At 39.0% G+C, this 23,449-nt stretch overlaps 1 protein-coding gene across 1 annotated transcript in view; it reads left to right on the forward strand.

Moving 5' to 3' along the window:
• The window catches only part of DCC (DCC netrin 1 receptor), a 798,936-nt gene that overhangs the window by 431,104 nt on the left and 344,383 nt on the right, over positions 1–23,449 (forward strand). The window contains exons 9-10 of the mRNA XM_057698213.1: positions 306–462; positions 17,829–17,983. Of these exons, the coding sequence (XP_057554196.1) occupies positions 306–462; positions 17,829–17,983 (312 nt within the window). The remainder of the gene's footprint in view (positions 1–305; positions 463–17,828; positions 17,984–23,449) is intronic.

The raw sequence follows: 23,449 nt of genomic DNA on the forward strand, positions 1-23,449 counted from the left end.
TTTTCTCATATAGGTTATTACAAAATATTGAGTATAGTTCCCTGTGCTATACAGTAGGTCCTGTTGGTTATCGATTTTATATATAGTCGTGGGGGGAAGGGATAAATTAGGAATTTGGAATTACCATATACATTCTAATACTTTTGATTCTACTTATCGTTTCTTTGCTTTCTCTTTTCTTCCTTCCTTTAGAATCTACGGGAATGTACCATTCTGTGTTTGCTAATGGGTCTTCTTTGCCTTCCTGTACATTTCCTACACCCATGTCCCAACACCTCTAACAGCCTCCTCTCCTTCCTCTGTAGCTATCCCGAGCTCCAGCATCCTCCCTTCTGCTCCCAGAGACGTGGTTCCTGTCTTGGTTTCCAGTCGATTTGTCCGTCTCAGCTGGCGCCCACCTGCAGAAGCCAAAGGGAACATTCAAACATTCACAGTCTTTTACTCCAGAGAAGGTGACAACAGGTATGTACAACCAAGAAAATTTAGCCTAATCCACCAGGTCTTTAAATGTAGACTGTGGGGTGTGTGGGGTCATGGCAGTAGGAGGTCTTTTTTTTTTTCTTCCCAAAAACCCCAGGGTTCATTTTATTTGTTTGTTTGTTTTTTGGTTTATTTATTTATTTATTTATTTATTTATTTATTTATTTATTTATTGGCTGTGTTGGGTCTTCGTTGCTGCACACGGGCTTTCTCTAGTTGTGGTGAGTGGGGGCTATTCTTCATTGTGGTGTGTGGGCTCCTCATTGTGAAGGCTTCTCTTGTTGTAGAGCATGGGCTCTAGGCACCTGGGCTTCAGTAGTTGCGGCACATGGACTCAACAGTTGTGGTTCACAGGCTACAGAGCGTAGGCTCAGTAGTTGTGGCATACGGGTTTAGTTGCTCTGCGGCGTGTGGTATCTTCCTGGGGCATGGATCGAACCTGTGTCCCCTGCATTGGCAGGTGGATTCTTAACCACTACACCACCTAGGAAGTCTGCAGTGGGAGGTCTCTAGCAGAAACTTTGGAGACTGTGTGAAATTTGTCCTCTGTACCGTTCACTCATTACTCAGTGGAGATAATATGTCTCTGTTGCCTGTATGGTTTTCTAAGGCAGGACTTTGTACAGAATCAAATTCAGTTATTTATAGAAAACTTCCTTGAAAAAAGACAAGCATGTGAATACGTGATATCATTTTTAAAAATTTCCTTGATTTTCGAAGTGGTAAACAGAGAACAGAATTAGGCTGTATATTGATAGAACCAAGTGTGGGAGAACCAACGTGGCTAGGATGCAATGTCAGCTCTGTCACTAACATCATGTGATCTCAAGAAAATGACATAATTTCTCTGAGCCTCACTTCACTCTTTAATAAAAAGGAAATAATAGTACTTACTTTGAAGGTTTTTGTTAGGATTAAATTAGGTTGCATTTATCAAGGTCATTCAAGAGTAGCTAGTATCTGGTAAAAGCACTTAATATCATTATTTTCTAGATAAAGTGAGCTGTATGCATCTGGTTTCAAGATTATAATTTACTGTTGTTTTTTGTTGTTTTGGTTTTTTTCTCATCATTTTTTCCTTAAGATGTTTCACAATGTTAAGGCTTTGAAGTTTGATTTGTAGGTCTATGATAGATATTGGTTAGTTCCAATCTATAAGAATAAACTGTGTAATACCCCATGTAATTAAATTTATTGCACTTACTTATTTTATATTCGATATTTGATCACTCTCATATCTGCAGTCTTGGTGTGTCTGATTCACCAGTTTGTTTCTGCTGACTCTTCCTTGTAGGGACCTACTTCTTCCCATGTTTGAGTGATTCTTGATTGTTAACTCTCATTGTTAGAAATTTATCTGAGGGAATTTTTGAGGCCAAGGTTTGAAGTACATTCTCGTGGAAGGATTTGCTTTACCAAAATGAGACCACCTTCAACCAAATTTTTGTTAAGGTGTATTTGGTCTATACAGGTCTCATACTAATATTTCATTAGTTATCAGGAAGTCCTTGAGTATGATGACGTTTGTTTTTCTGCCATTTTTAACATATCAACTTAAATGAGAAAATGCAGACTTGTGGTAAGCAATTTTTAGAGAGACTTTTTTGTTGTCATTCCAACTAAGCTAAGACTGAGACTGGCGTGTATTCACCAGTTCTCTCACGAGGCTAATTTCATCTTCTGGTTCATCCACTGAAGTTTGGTCTTGCAGGATCATGGCTGTATATACCCAACTTTGCCTGCAGCTTTGTTTCCTATTCTTTTCTCCTGTTGATTGCTAAAACTTTTAGCTCTAGACTTCTATTGATGGGCAAATACTCTCAGTTAAATACCAGCCCTGCAAGTTGATTTTGCCACTCTGATAATTCTCTTACTTTGCTGCCGGCAAATTCATGGATAAATTTTTTTAATAAAAGAGATTTTGAATAATTTAGTCAGCATTTTAGGTATGCTATAACAGAAGGGTTTTTCACATACTATCCAGTTTGCCATACTGCTTGCAATGGAATTTTGTAACATTTATCAAATGCCCATACGATTGGTCTCATTATACATTGTTAATTATCAGCATTTGAACAAGTATATTTGAATATAAGCATGTTCAGTGTTTGGAAATTTTTATTTAAGATTAAAGCATAAAGCCACTCTTTAAACATCTCACTTAGAAGGAATCAGAAAGTTAGGAAGCTTTCTTAATAGGCCTTCTCATTCTATTTTTTAAGCATTTTGTAAGTTTCTCTTCTTATCAACTTTTGGGGTTTTTTATATTGCCAATTAAAGGTGATCAAAGAGATCAGCATGTAAAAGCTGAATTTGCTTCAGAGAAACACTATGTTGCTAAACCCCAAGATGATGTAGAGAAGAACACCTATTTTCAAATGTACTCAGCAGACCTACCTGCGCCTCTCACAGGGGGAGGGAACGGCGTTGTTATGTTCTTCAACAGATGAGGATTTTGATAGGGCAGCTGGAATATCTGTCTGTTGACTTGGCTGAGTTCCTAGTTCCACATCTTTTCTTCCATATTAAACCTCCTCCTATGCACAGCCAGTCTAAAGTGGACATCCAGTGCTACACAGGGCTTCCTGGGATGTGGCAGCTTCTTCTTTCATCCTTGACTGAGGACCACATTCACTTTCTGTAAAGTTTTCCAGCCAAAGGAAATATGACCTGTTTTATGCATCTCTGTATATGGAATATTTGGGGAGGGGATGGTGATGGCATGGGAGAAGTGAAGAAGGAGAGGGAGAAAGAAAGGGAGAGAGTGAAGGAGAGAGAGACACAGAGAAAGGACAGGTGTCCCGGTGGGACCCGGTTGTTAAGGCTGAGCTCACGCCGATCCTGTCACTATTCATTCTTCTGGAGAAGACGAGACTGGTTGGCTGTCACAAGTATTCCAGTGCCTATTAAAGACATGTAGGGGGGAAGCCAGGATTCAAGCGTGAGGCTTCTAGTCTCTCAAACGTGTGAGTGCTTTAAACACATACTGATCTACAGGAATACCTTCAGGATTCAAAAGGGCCAGCAGAGCCTGGGCTGGCAGAGTGGTATTTAGTGTAAAATGCTGAGGTGTCGTAATCAGACGGCACACTGCAGCCTCTCTCATGCTGCGTCTCAAAATGCTTTTCTTTCCAGTCCACAGTAGCAGTTAAAGTACATCTTTTTTTTTTTTTTTTTTTTTTAAGTTTTTGTTTTCTTTACAATTTGACCTGGCTTTACCATGAAGGGAAGGAAATGCACATATACCTATCGCCTTTGCTCCCTAAGATCATTCATTACCTGAAAAAGCAGGTGTTTGTTTTAGTCTGATCTCTGCAACTGTTTAATCCTGTGACCTTATGAGAAGTCCCATGAGTTCTTCACATGCAGCTGTGAAAACTGATGGTAATAAGTCTTGACCCTTTGTCTCCAGGTATCCACATGGATTTCCTGAAGGCACCTTAAATTCAACCTGCCGAAAACCATCCTCACTGTCTCCTCCTTAAATATATTTTCCTTCACTTTTCTTGGTTTATGTTAGTACCTTCCATCCTGTTGACCAAGCAAGAAAAAAAGAAAAAAGAAAACCCAGGTCATATTTTACTCCTCCCTGACTCTTAGCACTGCCATTAGTCATCAGGTCCTGGCAGGTCTCCCTTGGCCACAGTTCAGCCATGCCCTGTTTATTCTGTTATCTCTACCATCACTTACCTGGTCTCTGACAATAGCTTCTCACCTTCTAATCCATCCTCCTCACTGTCTCCAGCTATCTTTCTGAAATACAGGTTGGATCACTGGCTTCACTGCTTAAAAAATGTGAAAGTGTTTTAAATTTAAGTATGATAAAAATTTCTATATGAAGACATGCACATAATAACTACCAAACTCCCTTGAATGAAAGTCTGTCTCCAAACTATATATAGGTAGAGTGTGATTCCTTTAACCTATGATGGTTAAAAATATACCACTTAAGTCCAAATGGCTGGATTTGGAAATGGTACTACTGTTTTATCAGACATGTGAGTTTTGTGTATTCACTTATGTAAGAACCGGCAAGAACGTCTCTCTGCTGTGATGGACAAAGGGAAGATGAATTCTACCTGTCAGAATTGCTATGAGAATTAATTGAAAGAATTCAAGTAAGTCATCCAGGGCAGTTACTCACAAAGGCAGAATGAAGGGTCTCAGAACAGTGTGAGCTCAAAGACAATATGGAAAAGAGGTGGAAAATAAGGCCCAAAGGCAATGGTGATAACAGGAATAATTAATAACAATGGGTTGCCACTTTTTTATATGAACAATTTATTTTCAAAGTTGCTCACTGTTTCTTGCTAATAAAACACTTTTATCCTTTATGCATCTATTGATATCTACCTTCCCTTTCAAGCCCATGGATCCATCCTCTATACCTTCTTGGCCAGTCATTTCTGTGGTCATACCATGGTCCTTATCAACACCAATCACTGCAACCTCTCCATGATTGCAATTTCAAAGGTCATACTTTCATCTCACTCTCTTATTTTCCTATCTTCCATTTAAAACTCCAATTCAACAAAACTTGATTCCACAGGGACCTACAATTCTGATTCTATGGTGCTTCCATTGCCCCTCATCCTTCATGTTTTACTTCACTTGTTAAATAGCAAAAATCCATGGCCAATTATTATGAACACTGATATACACTGATGTTTTGTTTGTAACTCTCTCATTTAATATTAATTTCTTGGCAAAAACCAACTCAAGTAAATGTAATTTTCTACCTACTTTTTCTTGCACTCTTGCAGCTAAATATACCTGGAAGAAAATATGTAGCAGTGCTGACTAGTCTTGAAATTCATAAGTGCTCATCTGAAGTTTCCTCTTCATGGTGCCGGGGGTTACCTTACACATAGCAGTCAGCCTCTCTCACACACCATCCTAATCATACTTGCTACCTTTTCCCCTCTTCTCAAATCTCCAACACCTTCCCTCTTTCCCTCAATCTTAATTGATCTTGCTTCTAATTTCCTGGAAAATAGTAGCAATCAGAATAGAAGTTGTACAAGCTATGTCTGATTTACCTATCCAAGTGTGTCTTTAAGCATATAATCTGTCTTTCCTCAAATTGCTATAAAACAATAGCCCATGCTTTTAACTGGGCCAAACATTCACTTACATACTAGATCCCATCCTTTCTTGCAAATAAAAGAACTAAGCTTCAGCCCAGTCTTTCTCCTCCTTATCAATACCCCGAAGTGGTATCATGCCCATCAGCATACAAGCATGTATTATTTATATTTTCCACCTCAACAAATCATCCCTCTCAATCCCATTTCTCCCTCCCTATCACTTCATTCTGTTCCCTTTTCCTTGAGTTGTCTAACTTCACTCCAGTATCTTACCTCATATTCCAGTTATGATTCTGTCCCTAGTTTCACTGAAACTGTTCTTAGGAAGGTTCACCAGGTGACATCCATGTTGCTAAACCCAGTAGTCAATTCCTGGTCCTCTCATTACTTGGATAGTCAGCAAATTTTGTCACATTTGATGACTTCCCCTTTCATGACACACATTCTTCCCTTGGGTTTTTGTACACACTCTCTTGGTTCTACTCCAGTCGTTTCTGGACACTCATTTTTAGGCTCTTTTACTTTCTATTCCTAATCTCCCTGACCTGTGAATATCGAATTGTCCTAGGACTCAGGCTTTGAAGATCTCACTGCATCCAGTTTTTGACTTTATATTTTGTCAATATGTTGAGGTCTTCCAAATGTGTATATATGGTCCTGGCATTTTATTTGCAACCCTGAATCATATTTCCAAATTCCTGCTTCATTTCTCAACTTTGATTTATCATGAGCATCTAAAACTTATAAACAAAACTAAACACCTATTTTCCTTCAACCTCCACCCCCTTCGAAAACTTGATCATTCCAGAGGTTCCTCCATCTAAGTGAAAGCTGCCTGTTTCTCATTGCTCAGGCCATAGCTCTTGGAGTAATTGTTAAGTCCTCTCTTTTTCTTACACTCTATATCAAATGCATCATCAGATCTTGGCAGTACTGTCAAAATAGATCCTGAATCTTTGAAACAATATGATGCCAGATTTCTGCTATAAAGTAATACCAAGAGACTGACTTTTGTGATTTACTTTGAGCTGAGTGTTGGGAATAAGGTGATTCATCATATTATTCTATCCCATTTTGTATTGCTCAAACTTTTCCATAATAAAAAAAAATAAAGTAAAATAAGCTAAAATAAAACATATACTGAATCCTACCTCTTTTTACTATCATCAAGTCTCATCTGAACTATCGCTATAATCTCTCAAGTCTGTTCTTACTATAGCAGCTGGAGTTAACCTGGAGTTAACATGAGTTAGATTGTGTCATTTCTCTTCTTCAGACCCTCCACTGACTTCCTGTCTCATTCAGAGAATAATCACAAACCTTTCCTGATCTGGCCCTTTGTCACCTTCCCACCTTCATCACCTTCCCACCTTCATCACCTACTGTGTTTACTGTTTTCTTATTTTCTCACTCCTTTCCAGTCTCTCTGGCTTCTCTCTGTTTTCTATATGCACCAAGAATCCTTTTCCCTCAAGACCTTTGTACTAGTTCTTCAGTCTGCCTAGAATGGTCCTTCCCTCAGACATCCATGTGGATCATTCTTTAACTTTCACTAAGTCTTTGGAGAAATGGTACTTTCTCTTGGAGGTTTTACCTGACTGCTAGCATTCCCAGTATCCTTTTTCATTCTTGTTGTTTTACCATTGCATTATTACCTTTTTTTAAAATACATAAATAAATAAAATATTTATTTTTTTATTGGCTGAGTTGCCTCTTCATTGCTACGTGCAGGCTTTCTCTAGTTGCAGCAGGTGAGGGCTACTCTTCGTTGCAGTGCATGGGCTTCTCATTGCAGTGGCTTCTCTTGTTGAGGAGCATGGGCTCTAGGCGCGCAGACTTCAGTAGTTGTGGCATGTGGGCTCAGTAGTTGTGGCTCGCGGGCTCTAGAGTACAGGTTCAGTAGCTGTGGTGCATGGGCTTAGTTGCTCCACGGCATGTGGGATCCTCCCGCACCAGGGCTCAAACCCGTGTCCCCTGCATTGGCAGGCAGATTCATAACCACTGTGCCACCAGGTCCCTTGCCTTTTAATTATTGTTCCCTGAATCCCCTTTCTCGCCACCAGAATATAAGCATTATGTGGGCAAGGATGTTTTTATCGCTTTTATTCATCTAGCTATTCTCAGCACCTAGAGCAATACCTAACCCAGAGTAAACACACATCATAGTTGTTGAATTGAAGCTCCAACTGAAATGTCAATCACCATGTGAAACTCTCCATGGTCCTCCAGGTTAGAAGTCATCAATTTCTCCTTTATCCTCCCCTTTCACTTTGATCACATCACTATTGTAGCATGTGGCACCTTGTATCTGGTTTTGTGTGTGTTTGAGTACGTGTGTTTCTCTCCTCAATGACTGAGACCAGATCTTATTTATAATTGCATATCCAAGTGTCTAGTATCCTGACTTCTGCAGATGTTTACTGATTGGAACTGATATGATAAAAGTGGCAGAGACAGATGTGATATTCTTCATAGATTTTTTTCCTCAACTAGTAAAGCAAATTGTGTTACTGAGGAAGATGAAAAAGCTGACTGCAATTCAATAAAAACTTTTTTAATTGAGAAACAAAAAGTTGATTTTGAAATTTGATTCCAATATCTTTGTTCATTTTCTGTTTTCTGGCTCTCAGCTAGAACAAATACATACCATATGTCTCTGAGTGATTGGCTGTGATGCTTGTTTGCTCATACAGGTTTATTTAGCCCCTTAACATAATAGCTTTTTAAAAGGTAGTGGATTTAACATTTGCCTCAGATTTGCAATGGCTTTGTCAGGCAAATTACTCTAGCTCAGATTATCATTAATCTGTCTGACTGGTTAATAGTGTCAATAATGCAAGTACCAGGGTTAACATTTTTTATTCAGCCCCTCAGGAGCTTTCATTTTAGAGGACAGCATAAATTCTAGAACCTGAAAGCCAGAATTCACAGAGACACAATTGCTTCGCAGATATCCAGCTCTCCTGCTAGTACCTAAAAATCATTAGTATGGAAAGTGATTTTCGGAATCATAGTCCAATTTCCTGCTACTTAAACATCTAGAGGCTGATGCCCAGGGAAGGGGCCAGTTGCATCCCTAAGGCCACAGAGTAAGTGTCCATAATAAGAGCATCCATTTATTGAGTACTCATTATGACAGATACCAGGCTAAGCATCTTACATAAATTATCTTATTTCTTCCTTGCAGCAAAACATTATACAAAGAGGCTTAAAAGAGGTTTGCACCTCTGTTATACAGCTAGCAAGTGGTAGAACCAGGACTAAATGCAGGCCTGACTCCAAAGCAGGTGTTCTCAATCTCTATACCTGTTTGTTCCTAGCAGTTTGTGGATTAATCTGGAAGAGAACCAAGCTTTCTTGATAGTTTCAGAATTAGAACATGGATTTCTTCTATAGGCTTCTTTCTGATAATTTTCTGATTTAATGGCAAAATTGATTTGCATCATTTATTTACCATATATGAAACACAGTAGCAAAGTTTTTATATGTGTATAGAACATTATACCTTCCATTCAACAATCTAAAATTACATACAGAGTGTGACTCAGTGTATTCACAAGGTTAATACTTTGGGGCTGTGGAATTGAATTGCCTGGGTTTCAGTCCTGGCTCAGAACTTGACTAGCTGTGTGGCCTTGGGCCAATTACTGGTGCCTTCATTTCCTCCTGGAATAATAATAGTACCTGACATGGGAGGGTGTGATGGTTATGAAAGAAGTTAAGAAAAAGTGCCTAAAAGACTTGCTCATTGACGCGTACACTGAAAGCACTCAACTTTTTGTTATTTAGTGCCATGTGCTAACTATTGTGTGGGAAGTGAAAATCTGTGAAATACAGGTATTTCCCAATTCATATTTAGAAAGGACTTTATCACTTTCACAAACATTAGCCCATTTGATCCTCAGATAAGGCAGTATGCTAATCTCAATTTTACAAATGAGTTTGCCTGGCTCAATTCAGAAAGTCTGCAAAGCATTACCTAAAAGCTACATGACTAGGAAATATTAGAAGCAGGATTTCAGTGTAGGTTTCTAGTCCATTGATCTCTTTACTATACCACGCAAAGTAAAAGATACTTCCTGAAAGAGGTGCATATAAAGTACTGCGGGAGTTCAGATGAGAGAATTAAAAGACTTTCATGGGCACCATTCGATTTAATCCTCACAATAACCCTGTGAGTTAGGCAGATAAGGGACTGGTATCTTCTTTTTGCAAATGAAGCAGGGAAGCCTCCAAGATAGCCCCTGACTTGCTCAAGGTCACAGGCCTATTTTGTGGCAGAACAAAGACTGGACAGGGGCTTCCAACTTGCAGCACTGTATGCTTTACACAGCTTTATGTCACCTCAGGAAACCTCTGCTCACTGCTGGGGATTAGAGACCAGCTTTTCATGATTGACGTGGAGGATTCACTTTAGAATTCATTGTGCATTACATTTTCAACACGGTGTTTACATATTCTTCTTTCCCTGCTTCTCAGAGTCGAGGACCAGGCAGCTGATGAAGCCTGTCATGAAGGGGGTGGGTCGTGATGGAAAGAGAATGAGACTCAGAATCCAAAGCACCACCCTCTGGCTCTGGCTTAAAGCTGGGCAGAGTCAGCCCTCCTCTCACTCCGCTTCTCTGCGAAATGTAAAACCCTGTCCTTTCCACCTCAAAATGTTCTTAGGTCATTGAAAGAGAGAAGAGTGATTTGATTTTTCCCGTGGCCTGGATGCATATTGAAACATAAAACATGTCATCAACAGTTTCCACGTGCACATGAATGACCCATCATTCACTTGTGAGTTGGTGATGTGTCCAGAACTATGTGGGAAACAATAGAGAAGGGAAGAGTCTTCTTGGAAACAGTTTAGTCCTGTTTAGTAGGTGGGCTGAACTAAGGGTGCATCAGTGGAGATGGAGCAGTGGAGACAGATTCTCGAAATATTTAGGAGCAAAATGGGCAGAACAAGGTAAAAGACTGGTCATTAATGGTGAGACAGAGGGGTTTTTAAGGATAGTTCCTAGGTTCCAGCTTATTTAGATGGATGGATGGGGGACAATTTGCTCAAAGTAGGATGCTGGAAAAAATCCAGGGTTGAGAATGAAGATCAGAAATTCAGATTCAGACACATAGTGTTTGACAAACTTTATGACATTCAAATTGGAATGTCAGGCGGGGCCTTGACAATAGGAACCTGGAGCTCAGAGCAGTTTGGGTTGGAGAGTCACAGCAGGAATTTGTCAGCCTGTAGATGATAACAGCAGTTAGAAAAGGGTAAGACGGGCCATCCCCACAAAACAGAATGAAGAGAGGGCCCAGAACTGACTCATTTATTATGGGGGCATTGGCTGGAACTACACAAAATAAATAATTTGAAACCAGAACTTTTCTTTTTCCATGAAAAGATAGCTTTTTTATTTGTTGTTGCAGTAGTGATTGGTTATGTAACTAATCTTTTGGATGTGTTCTATTTGCTGAAACAGAGATTGTGTTTAGGCAAAAAATTTTAAAGCCTGTTCCTCTGACTATTTCTTTTTTGAACAGTTGAAGTAAAAACAGAGTTTTTAACCAAACTTTAATGGAGACGCCTCTGACCAATAAGATGGTCTCCATTCCCCTATCATGCTTTGTCTGGAGGTGGGTCACCTCTGAACCTACCTTTCCTTCAAGATAACACTGATTCCAAAGTCTATGGTTCTGGGGTAAGAAAGGGTGTGTGGCATTTGGGTGGCGGTTGCTGCTGTCACTTTGGGCCTTATTTCAGTAACCAGCATATTTCAGCTTTGAAATCTTCTCGTTGTACCCTTCTTGCTCTCACTAAAGGAATAAAAATGAAAGTGGAGTGGATCAAAAGATGTCAAAAATATTTCCATTAAAAATACCATAGGTCCTTCCTTACAAAGAAACATAATAGTTCCTTCTTGAAGCAACTAATTAGGCATTTGATACATTGAGACAGGACCTGTTGCTCAGCTCACTGCTGTGACTAAATGTAAACACACTGCTATACTTAGGCAAGAGGATATGTGTTTTCTTAATATGTATGCTGGAGACAGTTTACAAATGATCCACTAAGAAACAGTACCATCTTAATCTTTAAACTGTGTTTACTTCTGAAATGTAAATACAGAAGTGCTGAATTCAGCTAATACACACACACACACACACACACACAGGTAATTTTCTATTCCCAATAAAGAGTGTTAGATTAAAAAAAAAAATACTTCTTTGAGTAGATCCCAGAAATGTGACGTGTCATCTGAAGGCCACCTGAGTGAGTTGGGATGGAACATGGAAGAGAATCCAGCTCTCTAAGCATTTCTGAGATCACACTATGTGAAAATATTATACAGTGATTCTATTACAATTTTTACATTTATTGATGCATTCATTTTTTTTTTAAATGTGAGCACCAGCAGCATAGGCATTCTTTATCTGCAATAGCTGTGTAGGCTGAGTCAATAAAGTATGAATGGAATATGATTTATCTTCTCAAATAACTCACAGTTGAGTCAAAGAGACAGACACGTCCATCAGCACAATGTGATACAGGGTGCAGTAGACATGTAAACCAAGAGCAACAAAAGCGCAAAGGAGGTAGTATTTTATGCTGCTTGAATCAGAGGACATGATGGTAGGAAAGCTCGAGCCAGGAGATTTCATTTGAATTGGATTTGAAGAATGAATGAGCTCTTGCCAAACTGAGAAGGAACTGAGTCAGGAGAAGGTAACTCCAAGATAATCGAAATAAAGCAAAATGAATGAAAGTCAGAATGACAAAGGTAGGGACGGATAGTGTATTGTGGGGCAGAGTGACCCATTGCAGATGAGTGTGTGAAGGTTTGGGCCACATCTTGAAGGTCTTTGAATCTTGTCCCAAGGATTAGAGATTGTTTTAACGATAGAATGGCAGCTAGCATGATATTTTGGGCATGGAGTTGATAGATGATGTATGTTAGAAGAGTATATCTGTCAGCAGAAGACAGAACTAGGAAAAAGAACTACAAAGGACTAGGGAAAGCTATTATAATGCAATTTATGGTAAATAGGAACCAGAGCAGGAGCCAGTTGCAGGCACAGGACAGTATAGCCTAACCAGTGTTAGGTCTCAATGCATGTGCTCAAGGGTACATTCCGTGTTGCCATGTGTGACTCCCTGAATTAATGTGTGTCAGCATCTAAGGAGATTTTAGACAAAATCCTTTTTGCCTGATCTTAGCAAAGCAGCAGAATTATTGCTACTGGATCAGAGTGTATGCTTTTAGAACATAGTAGTTATTTTCCAAGAAACCTCAACCAGGTAACCCAAAGCCCTGAAAACCAGAATTTACAAAAAAGAGATGTTTCTTACTGACAAACTCCTCTTGGTCTCCGTGTAAAGGTCAAAGACGGCAAGTTGCCTACATCTTTTCCAGCCAGCAGAAGGAGACAGACTATATAATTTATACTCTATGTGGATTTTCAATGAATGAATGTGCAGTGAATAGATTCTAGAAAGCACAGGTGATTTACTTCCTTTACTTCAGTCAACTTTATCTTGAACTTGCCCACACTACCAACTCAGAGTCAAGGGGAAAAGAAATAGAGTAATGAAGCTTTGTCTGACAGTATATCTTCCTCCACAGACCCTGACTCTGAGTTGTGTGGATTCGAAGTGTAATTATGTCTTCAGAGTCATAGGAGAGAACTTCATGGAGATGCAGACGGGATCCCTTCTGCTTCACCAGGAGTGATTGGTGCGGTGACAGGCAGGACACCGGGGCACAGTAACTGGGCAAACTCCTCCTAACATCTACTGTTCTCTGTGCTTCAGAACCTAGTGTGGTATCTGCCCATTTACAGAGGAGCATAGGCTAGAATGAGCGAGAGAAAACTCTGATTACTAACTGCCTCAACATAGAGATTATGGAGAGTTTACTTACGGTGGCTGGCATTGCCCTATTGTGGAACCCGAGAAACAAGAGTAACAAATTGGCCTTCCAAATTCAGATTTTACTTACTTTTTGGGAGATGACTGGTGATGGTTTGTTTTCAGCTATTAAAGAACAAACGGGGTGATCAAAAGCCACCTGCGAATCTTTGTAACTGAACAAATCTGTGAAGGGTAACATGGCAGTAAATGTCATTTTCTTAGAGCTGATTGGTATCACGTTTGATGTCACCCCAGTAGGACCCAAGGAAGCATAAGAGCCCAGACACCATTGTGGGCATCAGATATCACAGAGCTGTCTGTGCTGCGGAGCGCAGGGAATACCTATTCCTTCCCTGTAGCTGTCAGCAAAGCCTCTTCCCTTTTAAAAATATTACCATTTTCATTATTGAAACTTGTTCAGTGCCTCTAGTTATAACTACTTTTTTATTGAAGTATAGTTGACTTACAATGTTGTGTTAATTTCTGCTGTACAGCAGTGATTCAGTTATATATATGTGTGTGTATATACATGTATGTGTGTGTGTATACACACATATTCTTTTCCAGTATCATTTATCATAGAACATTGAATATAGTTACCTGTGCTATACAGTAGTGCCTTGTGGTTTATCCATCTTTATATATAATAGTTTGCATCCGCTAATCCCAAACTCCCAGTCCATCCTTCACCCACCCCCTCCCCCTTGGCAACCACAAGTCTGTTCTCTGTGTCTTTGAGTATGACTACATTTTGATCTGACTTATCTCTGTAAACAAAATTAATCTGATAGAAAACATCAATATTTATGTGTTTTTCTTCATTATTGTACCTCATTAATTTCTTTCTTCTGATTGTGGAAAAGTCCTCTTCTTGAACTCAAGAACACTTATTTCATATGAGATTGTGGTGGTATTTTGTTATAACAATGGAAATAATAGCAGTAGTAACTGCCATGTATGGAAGACTTCATGAGTACCAGGTCTCATGCCTACTGCTTTATCTGGTTTACGTACAGCTTCTCATAGAAACATTTACTATGAGGTAAACGTTTTTATAGCACCGGTTAGCACTTGAGGAATCTGAGGCTCAGATAAGATAATGAGAGAGCCAAGACTACCACCCCAGGCTTAAAATTCCTGAATCTACTGTACAGTCTACATAGCATTTTGATGCGACCTCAGTTTGATAGGATAAGCCGATTGCTGAAAATTGGCAAACAAAATGGAAATGCTTAGGTTAAATTGTTGTTTAAAACCGTCAAGAGCCCACATTGAAGAAATTCTAGCAGTAAATCCAGGGCAGTGCTAGCATCTGGATAGAGGAAGGGCTGAGATCACTACCATGGAAGTATTTTCTAAAGATGCTTTGTTCACACTATGTAACATTGAGGAAGTATCAGTTTTCCACATCAATGAATGTAATTTTTTTTCATGACCATTTGTAATCTAGGATATTTTTGGAGGCTGCTGGAGATTATAAGAACCTAAAACTCTTTTCCTTGTAATGAAATCCAGCATCCCCTTTTATATGTGAATCATGTTTCTCTTATATGATGTTAGACATTCTTACCTGGACATGCCCAGATGTTCTTGCCTCTTTTTCCTTTGAAGAATGCCTTTTTGGGGGGTTATGCCAGCATGTCCTAGAACACAGATGTTTCATCTAAATGATTTAGTAGTGATAAGAATAAAGTCAGTTATGAAAGCTGTCCTTCCTTATAGATACTCAAGGAGTTTGGTATGCAAATCTGACCTTCAATAACAAATATGTTGCTTTGAAGGTCTAGAAAATACATCGTGAAATGACTCAAACAGTTGATAGTTACACTCATTTTCACAGTGGTTTCTGAGTGCCCAAGTGTCTCTTCTTTCCCTTTAAGAGCTCATGTCTTCTACGCAAAGTGCCCATGATCCAAATAGTCCCCTATTTTCCCGTATTGTTGAATATACCAATGCTGGGTCTAGAAGTTAAAGTCCCAGATTTCATTCTTAACGGTGCTGTTCACTAACTATGAGTCCTTAGAAAAAAAATGTTATTTCTCTGAATCTCACCTTTACATCTATAAAATAATGATAATAAAACCATCCTATTTATATAAAAAGAGAGTCAATGCATATAAAAATTCTCCTGCTGAAAGAAAATAAGATACAAAAATCTCTACATCCACCAGGCATACAATCTGATTATGAGGGTTTTCTTTTAAAAAGCCATGTATTGGCCTAAGTAATCTTAGTTTGGTAGAATAGATCAGTGTGCTGTGTGGTACATGGGAACTCTATCTGATGTTTCTTATTCTTACTTACTATAGGTCACTATTGAATCCCACCCACATGCCTCTCCCGCTATAAGTCACAATTCGGCCTTGCAGCAAATTAACACAGTACTTGTAAAGGAATACCTAAACCTTGGGCTATATCCAGATTCATACAGGGTGTTTTGGTCTTTGTTGGTTTATTGTGGTAAAATATAGATAACATATTATTTACAGTTTTAATCATTTTTCATTGTAGAGTTCTATGGCATTAAGTGCATTCACCTTGTGGCGCAAGTCTCACCACCCTCTAGAAGTTTTTCATCTTCCCCAACTGAACTCTGTACTCATTAAAAACTAACATCCCCTTCCCCCCTCCACCTTGCCCCTGGTTACCACCCAGGGTGCATATTTTAATTATGAGCAGTAATGGATAAACTAATGCTAGCTGTTCTAACAAGCCATTACATTTATAGTGGCTATAATCTGATTAACTCTGTAAAGTAGAAAAAGGATGTTCCTAATTGACAGGCAGGTCTTCTCCCAGGTCTTCTCCAGAAGTCTTGTAAAAATTCAACTCCTCCATCATCCGTATATGGCTTCCAAGGTCTGCCTGCCACATATGTGATTTTTCCAGGCCAGGCCTGGAATCAGCACACATTGTATACACTCAGACTTACTGGTTATACTCAATCACATAGCCTCATCTAGGTTTCGGGGGGGCTGGGACATAGAGTCTGGCACAGCGGTCCCCAACCTTTTTGGCATCAGGGACAAGTTTCATGGAATACAATTTTTCCATGGACGGGGCTGGAGGGGGAATTTTGATACTGAGAGCAGTAACAGTCCAGGTTGTAATGCGAGCAAGGGGGCGCAATGGGGAGTGGCAGATGAAGCCTCGCTCACTCACCCGCCTCTCACCTCCTGCTGTGCAGCCTGCTACTGGTCCATGGCTGGGGGTTGGAGACACCTGGTCTAGCACACGAAGGAGAAATGGGTTTGAGGAGGAGCCAGCCAGTCTGTCATATCAGTCAAATTAAGAGTGTATATATGCCCAGGAACCACCAATATTCATGTCCTTAGAACTTTTTTTTTGCTTTTCTCTTTGGAAGCTTAATTTGCCCTGGCAGAAAAATAGGTTTTATTTTAAATATCTCCCCAAACAAAATAAAACTGAATGGTAAAATTAAAATGAACATGTAATTCTACTGAGATGCTGGAGATATCATCTAGACATAGAAACCTTAAGAAACAGTTAAGTGGCTTAGAAGGAACTCTTTCTTCATATTCAATTATATGAGGCCAATGAAGATGTAAATCTCCAGAATCGTGTATGTCCTTAAAGTGTACTTTAGGAGTTCCTGTTTGTTATATGTCGGCATCCATATCCATGGGGTTTGTCTTCTCTTAACATGTACTATAAATCCCACCGTGATCAGCAGAGTAATTCTTTTGTTTGGAACCACTGAGGAAGTTTTCAATTGGAAAATAAATTGGACACGTGTAGATGTGGCCTGAAGAAAAGGCGAGTAGACATGTGATGTACTTTCTCTTCAAGAAGAAGGGAATCTCCTTCCTTTCACTAAATTGCAGTTAACATGACCACAGGACCTCAAGCTCTGTATACACCAACACTTGGCATCTGCCTTTCCTCTCCTACAATGAAAGAAAATGCATAAATGCATTGATTGGCAGTACTGACAAAGACTGACTTGTGGAGTAATTGAAACCTTGATTTCTGTCATTAGCTGAATGTTTACAAAATACATCTTCCTGCCTACATTCCGGAAGCTTCCTCTTATTTTACTCGCTCTTTGTTATGAGTTTTGAGACTAAATTGTACAGTGTCAAGGGAAAAGACTTTAGTATGCAAGGTTCATGGGCATGGCATCAACGTGAACTCCTCAGAACCCCTGCAATATTTATTTATTGGCCCTTCCAGTCAGTTTACATCCATTAGTAAGCCTCTGAGTTCTTGCCTTACATGCAGAGTCAACAGGAAATGAGTCAGCAACCTTTTGGTCCACCTTACTGCTCTTGCTTATTCAATAAAGGTTGTGGCTAAAAGTATTCATGTGGGAATAATCTTTTCCTGCACCTTTTATTTCCTAGGGAACGAGCAGTGAATACATCCCAGCCTGGGTCCCTTCAGTTTACTGTGGGAAACCTGAAGCCGGAAGCCATGTATACCTTCCGAGTCGTGGCCTACAATGAATGGGGGCCAGGGGAAAGCTCTCAGCCCATCAAGGTGGCCACTCAGCCTGAGTGTGAGTATGAGACTGGAAGGGCAAATTTAGAAAGTGTTTGTTTTCATTGGCGATATCATTGAATCCTTTCATAGTAATTTATTGAGGTGACAAAATGGAAGGAAGATTTCTGAAGCAATGTGTTTAACCCGAGGGTTTTTGAAGGTAAGATAATATTTTAACAAAATGGCCTGCCTGCATTGACTGTCTCCATAGTGACAAATTAACAGCTATCATGGCCTGATCCATCCATACAGTCTACATGTTCACTCCCAAGTAAGTGATGGACTCTACCAACCAGTACTTCATCATCAACATTGGGTTTCAGCTTCCTGCATTGATTTTTTCAGATTTTTCTGTTTGTCTATGAAAAGTGTAGACATCAAAGGAAAAGAAAAATGGCACAGGACTTCAATACAGGGACTTATTCAAGAACTTACTCATGCACTGAATACCCTCAAGAAGCTTCCAAAAGTGAATCTAGAATCAAGAGCTATGAGGAGATAATCTCTATTGAGCAATCTCACTACCCTGTAATATAAATCACTATATTAACCTCCATGATCACAAAATAATAGAGCTGAATGTTCTTTGACCAAGTTATAATTTAGTGAGTTCTACTTATATCAAGGAACAGCCCCCAAACTGTACTTTTGAAAAAGATTATTGTACCAAATTTTGATTTTTCTACTAACCTTCTGTTATTTGGGAAGATGGACTGCTGATGAGTAGTTTGCCAGCTTTATTTTGTTTAGAGTTTTAAAAAATTGTGATCTAATAGCTAAAGGAAGTGAATGACTACTTGTAACAAAATGCATTAGACATTTAGACACCTAATTCATCTACTGTTTTTTTTTTTGATGCTATTTTATTTGTTTTCCCGATCATTTTATTGAAAACTGTATTTAACTTCAAGATCACCTCTCATGCTTTTGTTAGAAAACAGAAATATTTTAATTGGTAAATGTGAGAAAATAATCTTTGGACTAGGTTACTTCTTAGGGATTTGCAATCAATATGTTGAAGAAGAGCGAGCAGGCGCTCTCTGAGATGTAGGCTGGGTGCTGGTATCATGCTCTACACTGGGCAGAATCTCTGTTCCTTCCTCCATGCAGCGAAAGCTACAAAGACAAGACAAGAACAAATTGGAGTAAAGTATTCGTTGGGGTTGGGGAGAGGACTACGCTGGACAAGTCTTAGAGATACTTGTCTCACAGAAATAAACCTTTACATAGCATCTTTAAAGGGAAAGTAATGTACAGGTTTTAGATCATATGTAGAAAATGCAGGCTCCCAGGCAGGACCAGCTAAATAATTTGCTGGACCCAGAAGCTACAGTAGGGCATTAAGCCATGCTCCACGCTGGACCCTCCTAAGCATGGGGCCTTATGCAGCTTCCTTAGTTGTATGCCCACAAAGCTAGTCCAACTTCCATGTTTCTCTCCTTAAGAATGTTTTATTGCTGTTCATATTTAAATCACTAGATAATGCTAATTTTCACTTCACAATGTCTATGTTCACATATAATTTGGTCATCAGTTTCTTCACTGACTTACTCTTCATAGAACATATATATATATAGAGAGAGAGAGGGAGAATTCTATATACATATATATATAATCAATAACATCTATGAATATTTGGTATTTTAGTCAATAAACTTGAAAAAAAACAAATTAGGTCAAAATACATATTTTTAAAAATGGTATATGCCATATTGTATACAGACTTATAGTTGAAAAACCCATAAAAAATTCTCTAAAAAAATCTTGTTCAATTTTCTCAGGGCAGAACTTAAACTTTCAAAGCATGTTCATTTTCAGAAGAGCCAACTTGTGTGGATTGTCTGAATTCTTCACTCCCTAAGCTAAGTAGTATCCCTGGAATTATTTTATGTACTTTTCGGGGCTGACTCACTGTGATTACATTACATTTCTGATAAAACTTCTACATAGTCAGCCTCACTTCTAAGACTGAGCAACATGAATTTTCTTCTATCAATACCATTATTTTCAAGTATCCAGCTTGAAAATCAATTTCCAGCCTCTTTTTAATTCACAGTTTTTTAAAGGCCAAGCTTTCCCATTCCAGGGACAAGAAACTCTTTTCTACATGGATACTGACTAACAATAATGCCTCGTTTCATTAAAAAAAAATCTCTCATGATACACCATTTTTAGTATAATTAATCAAAAAAATATCAGTCCTTGATTATTTGTATTACACATATGACCATAACCTTTATAAAGGAAAAACAGTGACATAATTCAACTTATAAGCATTTTTAATGAACATGCACTGTGTTCCTAATACTGCCCACACTGTGAGACACATTAAGAAAACATATGTGTGTAATGAAGTAATGGCACTTAAGGCTCTCATAAGCTTCTTGAGGAAGCAAATATTTTAAATATGTAACAACCACAAAATAAGTAAGGAAACTTGTAAGAATTTGTTAAATGAAATATTAAAAATCCAAATCACAAATTTGCTTATGAGCCTATTAACTGTGGTGGCTGAGGCATGTGATGGCGAAAGCTCTGCCTCTGTGCACTGGTGCTGAATCAGATCTCAGAGACAGAGTTTTTGGTGAAGTAGAAAAGAATAGCTTTATTGCTGTGCCAGGCAAAGGGGAACACAGTGGGCTCCTGCCCTCAAACACTATGTGTCCTAACCCAGGGAAGTTTGTGAGGGGTTTTATGGCCAGGGTTCAAGGGTGGGGCTGCTGATAAGATTAGGGTGTGTGCAGGGCCTGTACTCCTTCAATCCGGTCTCAGGTGATCTTCCTGATGAGCTTCTCTGGTTCCTTTAGTCTGGCCTCAGGTGGTCTTCTCCAGTATGAAGAATGCTGGCATCTTCCATTTGCTGGGTTGTACTTCTATAAAGGGCTTAAAGACATTGTTTTGTGTGTCCCTTGAGGCAGAAACAGGACCCTGCCCCAAGGCTGCACTATTGCTTCTTGGCCACTCCTCCCCTGTCTCTGCATCCCCTCCCTTCCCTGATTAGCAACTGTCCTAATCTGCCCTTTGAAACTCAGGGAAGGTCATGGAGGCTGGAGTCTGTTCCCTATAATAAATGGGGGGCACAAAAAGGCTTCTGTGCCTAGGAGCCCCACACGGTCCTGCTCGGTTTCACATATTATCTAGGTAATTTTTTATGCCTGAATCCTATTGTGCCTGCCTCCTCAAATAAGTGCTTTATTACAAAGACAGTTACTTTGGTCCTTTGCATATATCATCCATTCTTCTTCATTCAGAAAGCAGTCTGAGAATTTTTGTAGAAGAACTCACTGGACGCTGGTGTCTGTAAGCATTTACTTTGCTTAAAAATTAGTGTAAATGATAATAAGGCACTAAATAAAAACTAAACGCCTAACTGAATAAAATGGTATTTGTTGGTATTGTTGTCTCATAGAAGTTATCTTCCCTCCAGAAAATGAAAGTGGAAAATCATTCTGTTTTTGAAACATGAAAGTGTCTTGAATTTTTTTCATTAAGAGCAGTGATAGTGGCCTTAGGATGCTAACCATATTTTGGCCTTTAATAACAGCATTGTTTTATTAAATAAGGAAGAATTATTCCCTTTGCAGGCCATTGTTTCCTTGCAGGGTGACCTAATTTTGTTTCATTGAAAATTGTCCTTGGATAATTAATCTCTTACTGAGTAGATAGGTAGATAGGAACAGTTCAGCTTAGATAAACAGTACATTTAGAATATCTTTTACATGTGCAAAACAGCCAGCTCCTTCAATTCATTTAGATTAAGAGTATTGTGTAACTCATTCACTATCTTTATTACAGACATTAGGATAAATAAATTATGTTATCATGACTAATAAGTATGGCATGTGCATTTTATCTTCTGTTGTTAACACAAAATGCCATTTTGGCAAGTTAAAAATATTTCTAGAGTAAGAAACACTTCATCTTCTCCAAACCTGCTCAATAATACACCAATTTCTGAGCAAGATAGAACATCGTAGAGATCCTGTGCTTCGTTTCCTCCCTCCCACCCTCCCCTCCTCTCCCCTTCCTCCCCTTTCTTTTCCTCCCCTCTCTTCCCTCCTCCTTTCTCTTCCTTTTCTCTTGACTTCTTATAGGCTTTTTTAGACTAAGTTCAAAGGCTGATTTTATTACTTGGTTAGAGTTTTAGAATTTAGAGGCAAAGTGGGGGGACGTTTTCATTTTTCTCTCCCTGACAAAATGATCTTATCTTGTGAAAATGGGTCTCATCTGGGTACGCATTTGCTTGCTCGTTTTATCACTGTTTTTCCAAATGTGATGTAGTAATTGTACACGAAAATGACATAGCTTTTATACGAATTGAATTTCAAGTTTTCCATATTATTTGAAAATATCAACTCTATTATGAAAACCATACTCTCAAGGAATAAACACTGATGGAAAATATGTCTGAAATATAAATCAGCCAGCAACTGTTTCTAAAAGTGCACGCATACTGCAGTAATCATTTAAAGAGATCAGCAGCCCAAGATACAGTTTATGAAATAATCACCTGGAATACAAAGGCTTGATTTATAGGAAGGTTTGTGTCTCCTGATTATATCTTCCTTTGGCTAAACCCTTGCTCCTTCCCCTGCCTTTATGGCGTGTAATTTCTCCACTGTATTATCAGCTGGATTTAAGTCCCTGCCTGCTTAAGAGTTGTCTAATCTTTTCATACCACATGTGGAGAATTTTTGAATTATTATTTGAGGTCCTTTAAAGATGCTGTTAAGGTAGTTTTATCATGAAGGATGTTAAAATGGACCACATACTGGCTGGAGGCTTGGGTTAGAATGGGGAGCCTATTTGCTAGACCACAACCCAATTATCCACAAAACCCTTTTATAGTTAAGTGATGTAAGTAATATTCTTAGTCCATTATATTCTTTACACTGAAAAGATGAGTGAAAGCAACCCCCAAATCAAGTGACTTTAGAATATATTATCCAGAGGAAATAGATATATTTGCCTTTTTCATCTGTCTCTGGATTTTTTTTTTTTTTTTTTAGTTCTAAAAAGGCCCTACTTGTATAGTTGTTGTGGCAGGGGACTGGAAAGTCTCTGAACATTATGTCGCCAAACATTACTACCTGTATCCTGGGACAAGTTCCTTAATCCTTGAAACCTCATTGTCTCCAATTATAAACTGGAGATATAATTTACTCCTCTTCCTAATGCTGAAAGCTCAGCCTCTTTGTCCACCGGTGCCGAAATGAATCTCGGAGACAGAGTGTGGGGCTTGGTAGAAAAGGATAGCTTTATTGTTTTGCCAGCCAAAGGGGGACACAGCAGGCTCCTGCCTCAAAAATCTATGTGTCCCAACCTGGGAGGATTTGACGAAGAGTTTTATAGCAATAGTTCAAGGGTGGGTTTGCTGACAAGATTAGGGTGTGTGCAGGGTCTCAGGTGATCAGTCTCCTAATCTTGATGAGCTTCTCTGGTCCCTTTAATCTTGCCTCAGGTACTTTCTTGGCTGTGCCTC

Source organism: Hippopotamus amphibius, chromosome 11 (assembly GCF_030028045.1).
Source record: "Hippopotamus amphibius kiboko isolate mHipAmp2 chromosome 11, mHipAmp2.hap2, whole genome shotgun sequence".
Taxonomy (NCBI): domain Eukaryota; kingdom Metazoa; phylum Chordata; class Mammalia; order Artiodactyla; family Hippopotamidae; genus Hippopotamus; species Hippopotamus amphibius.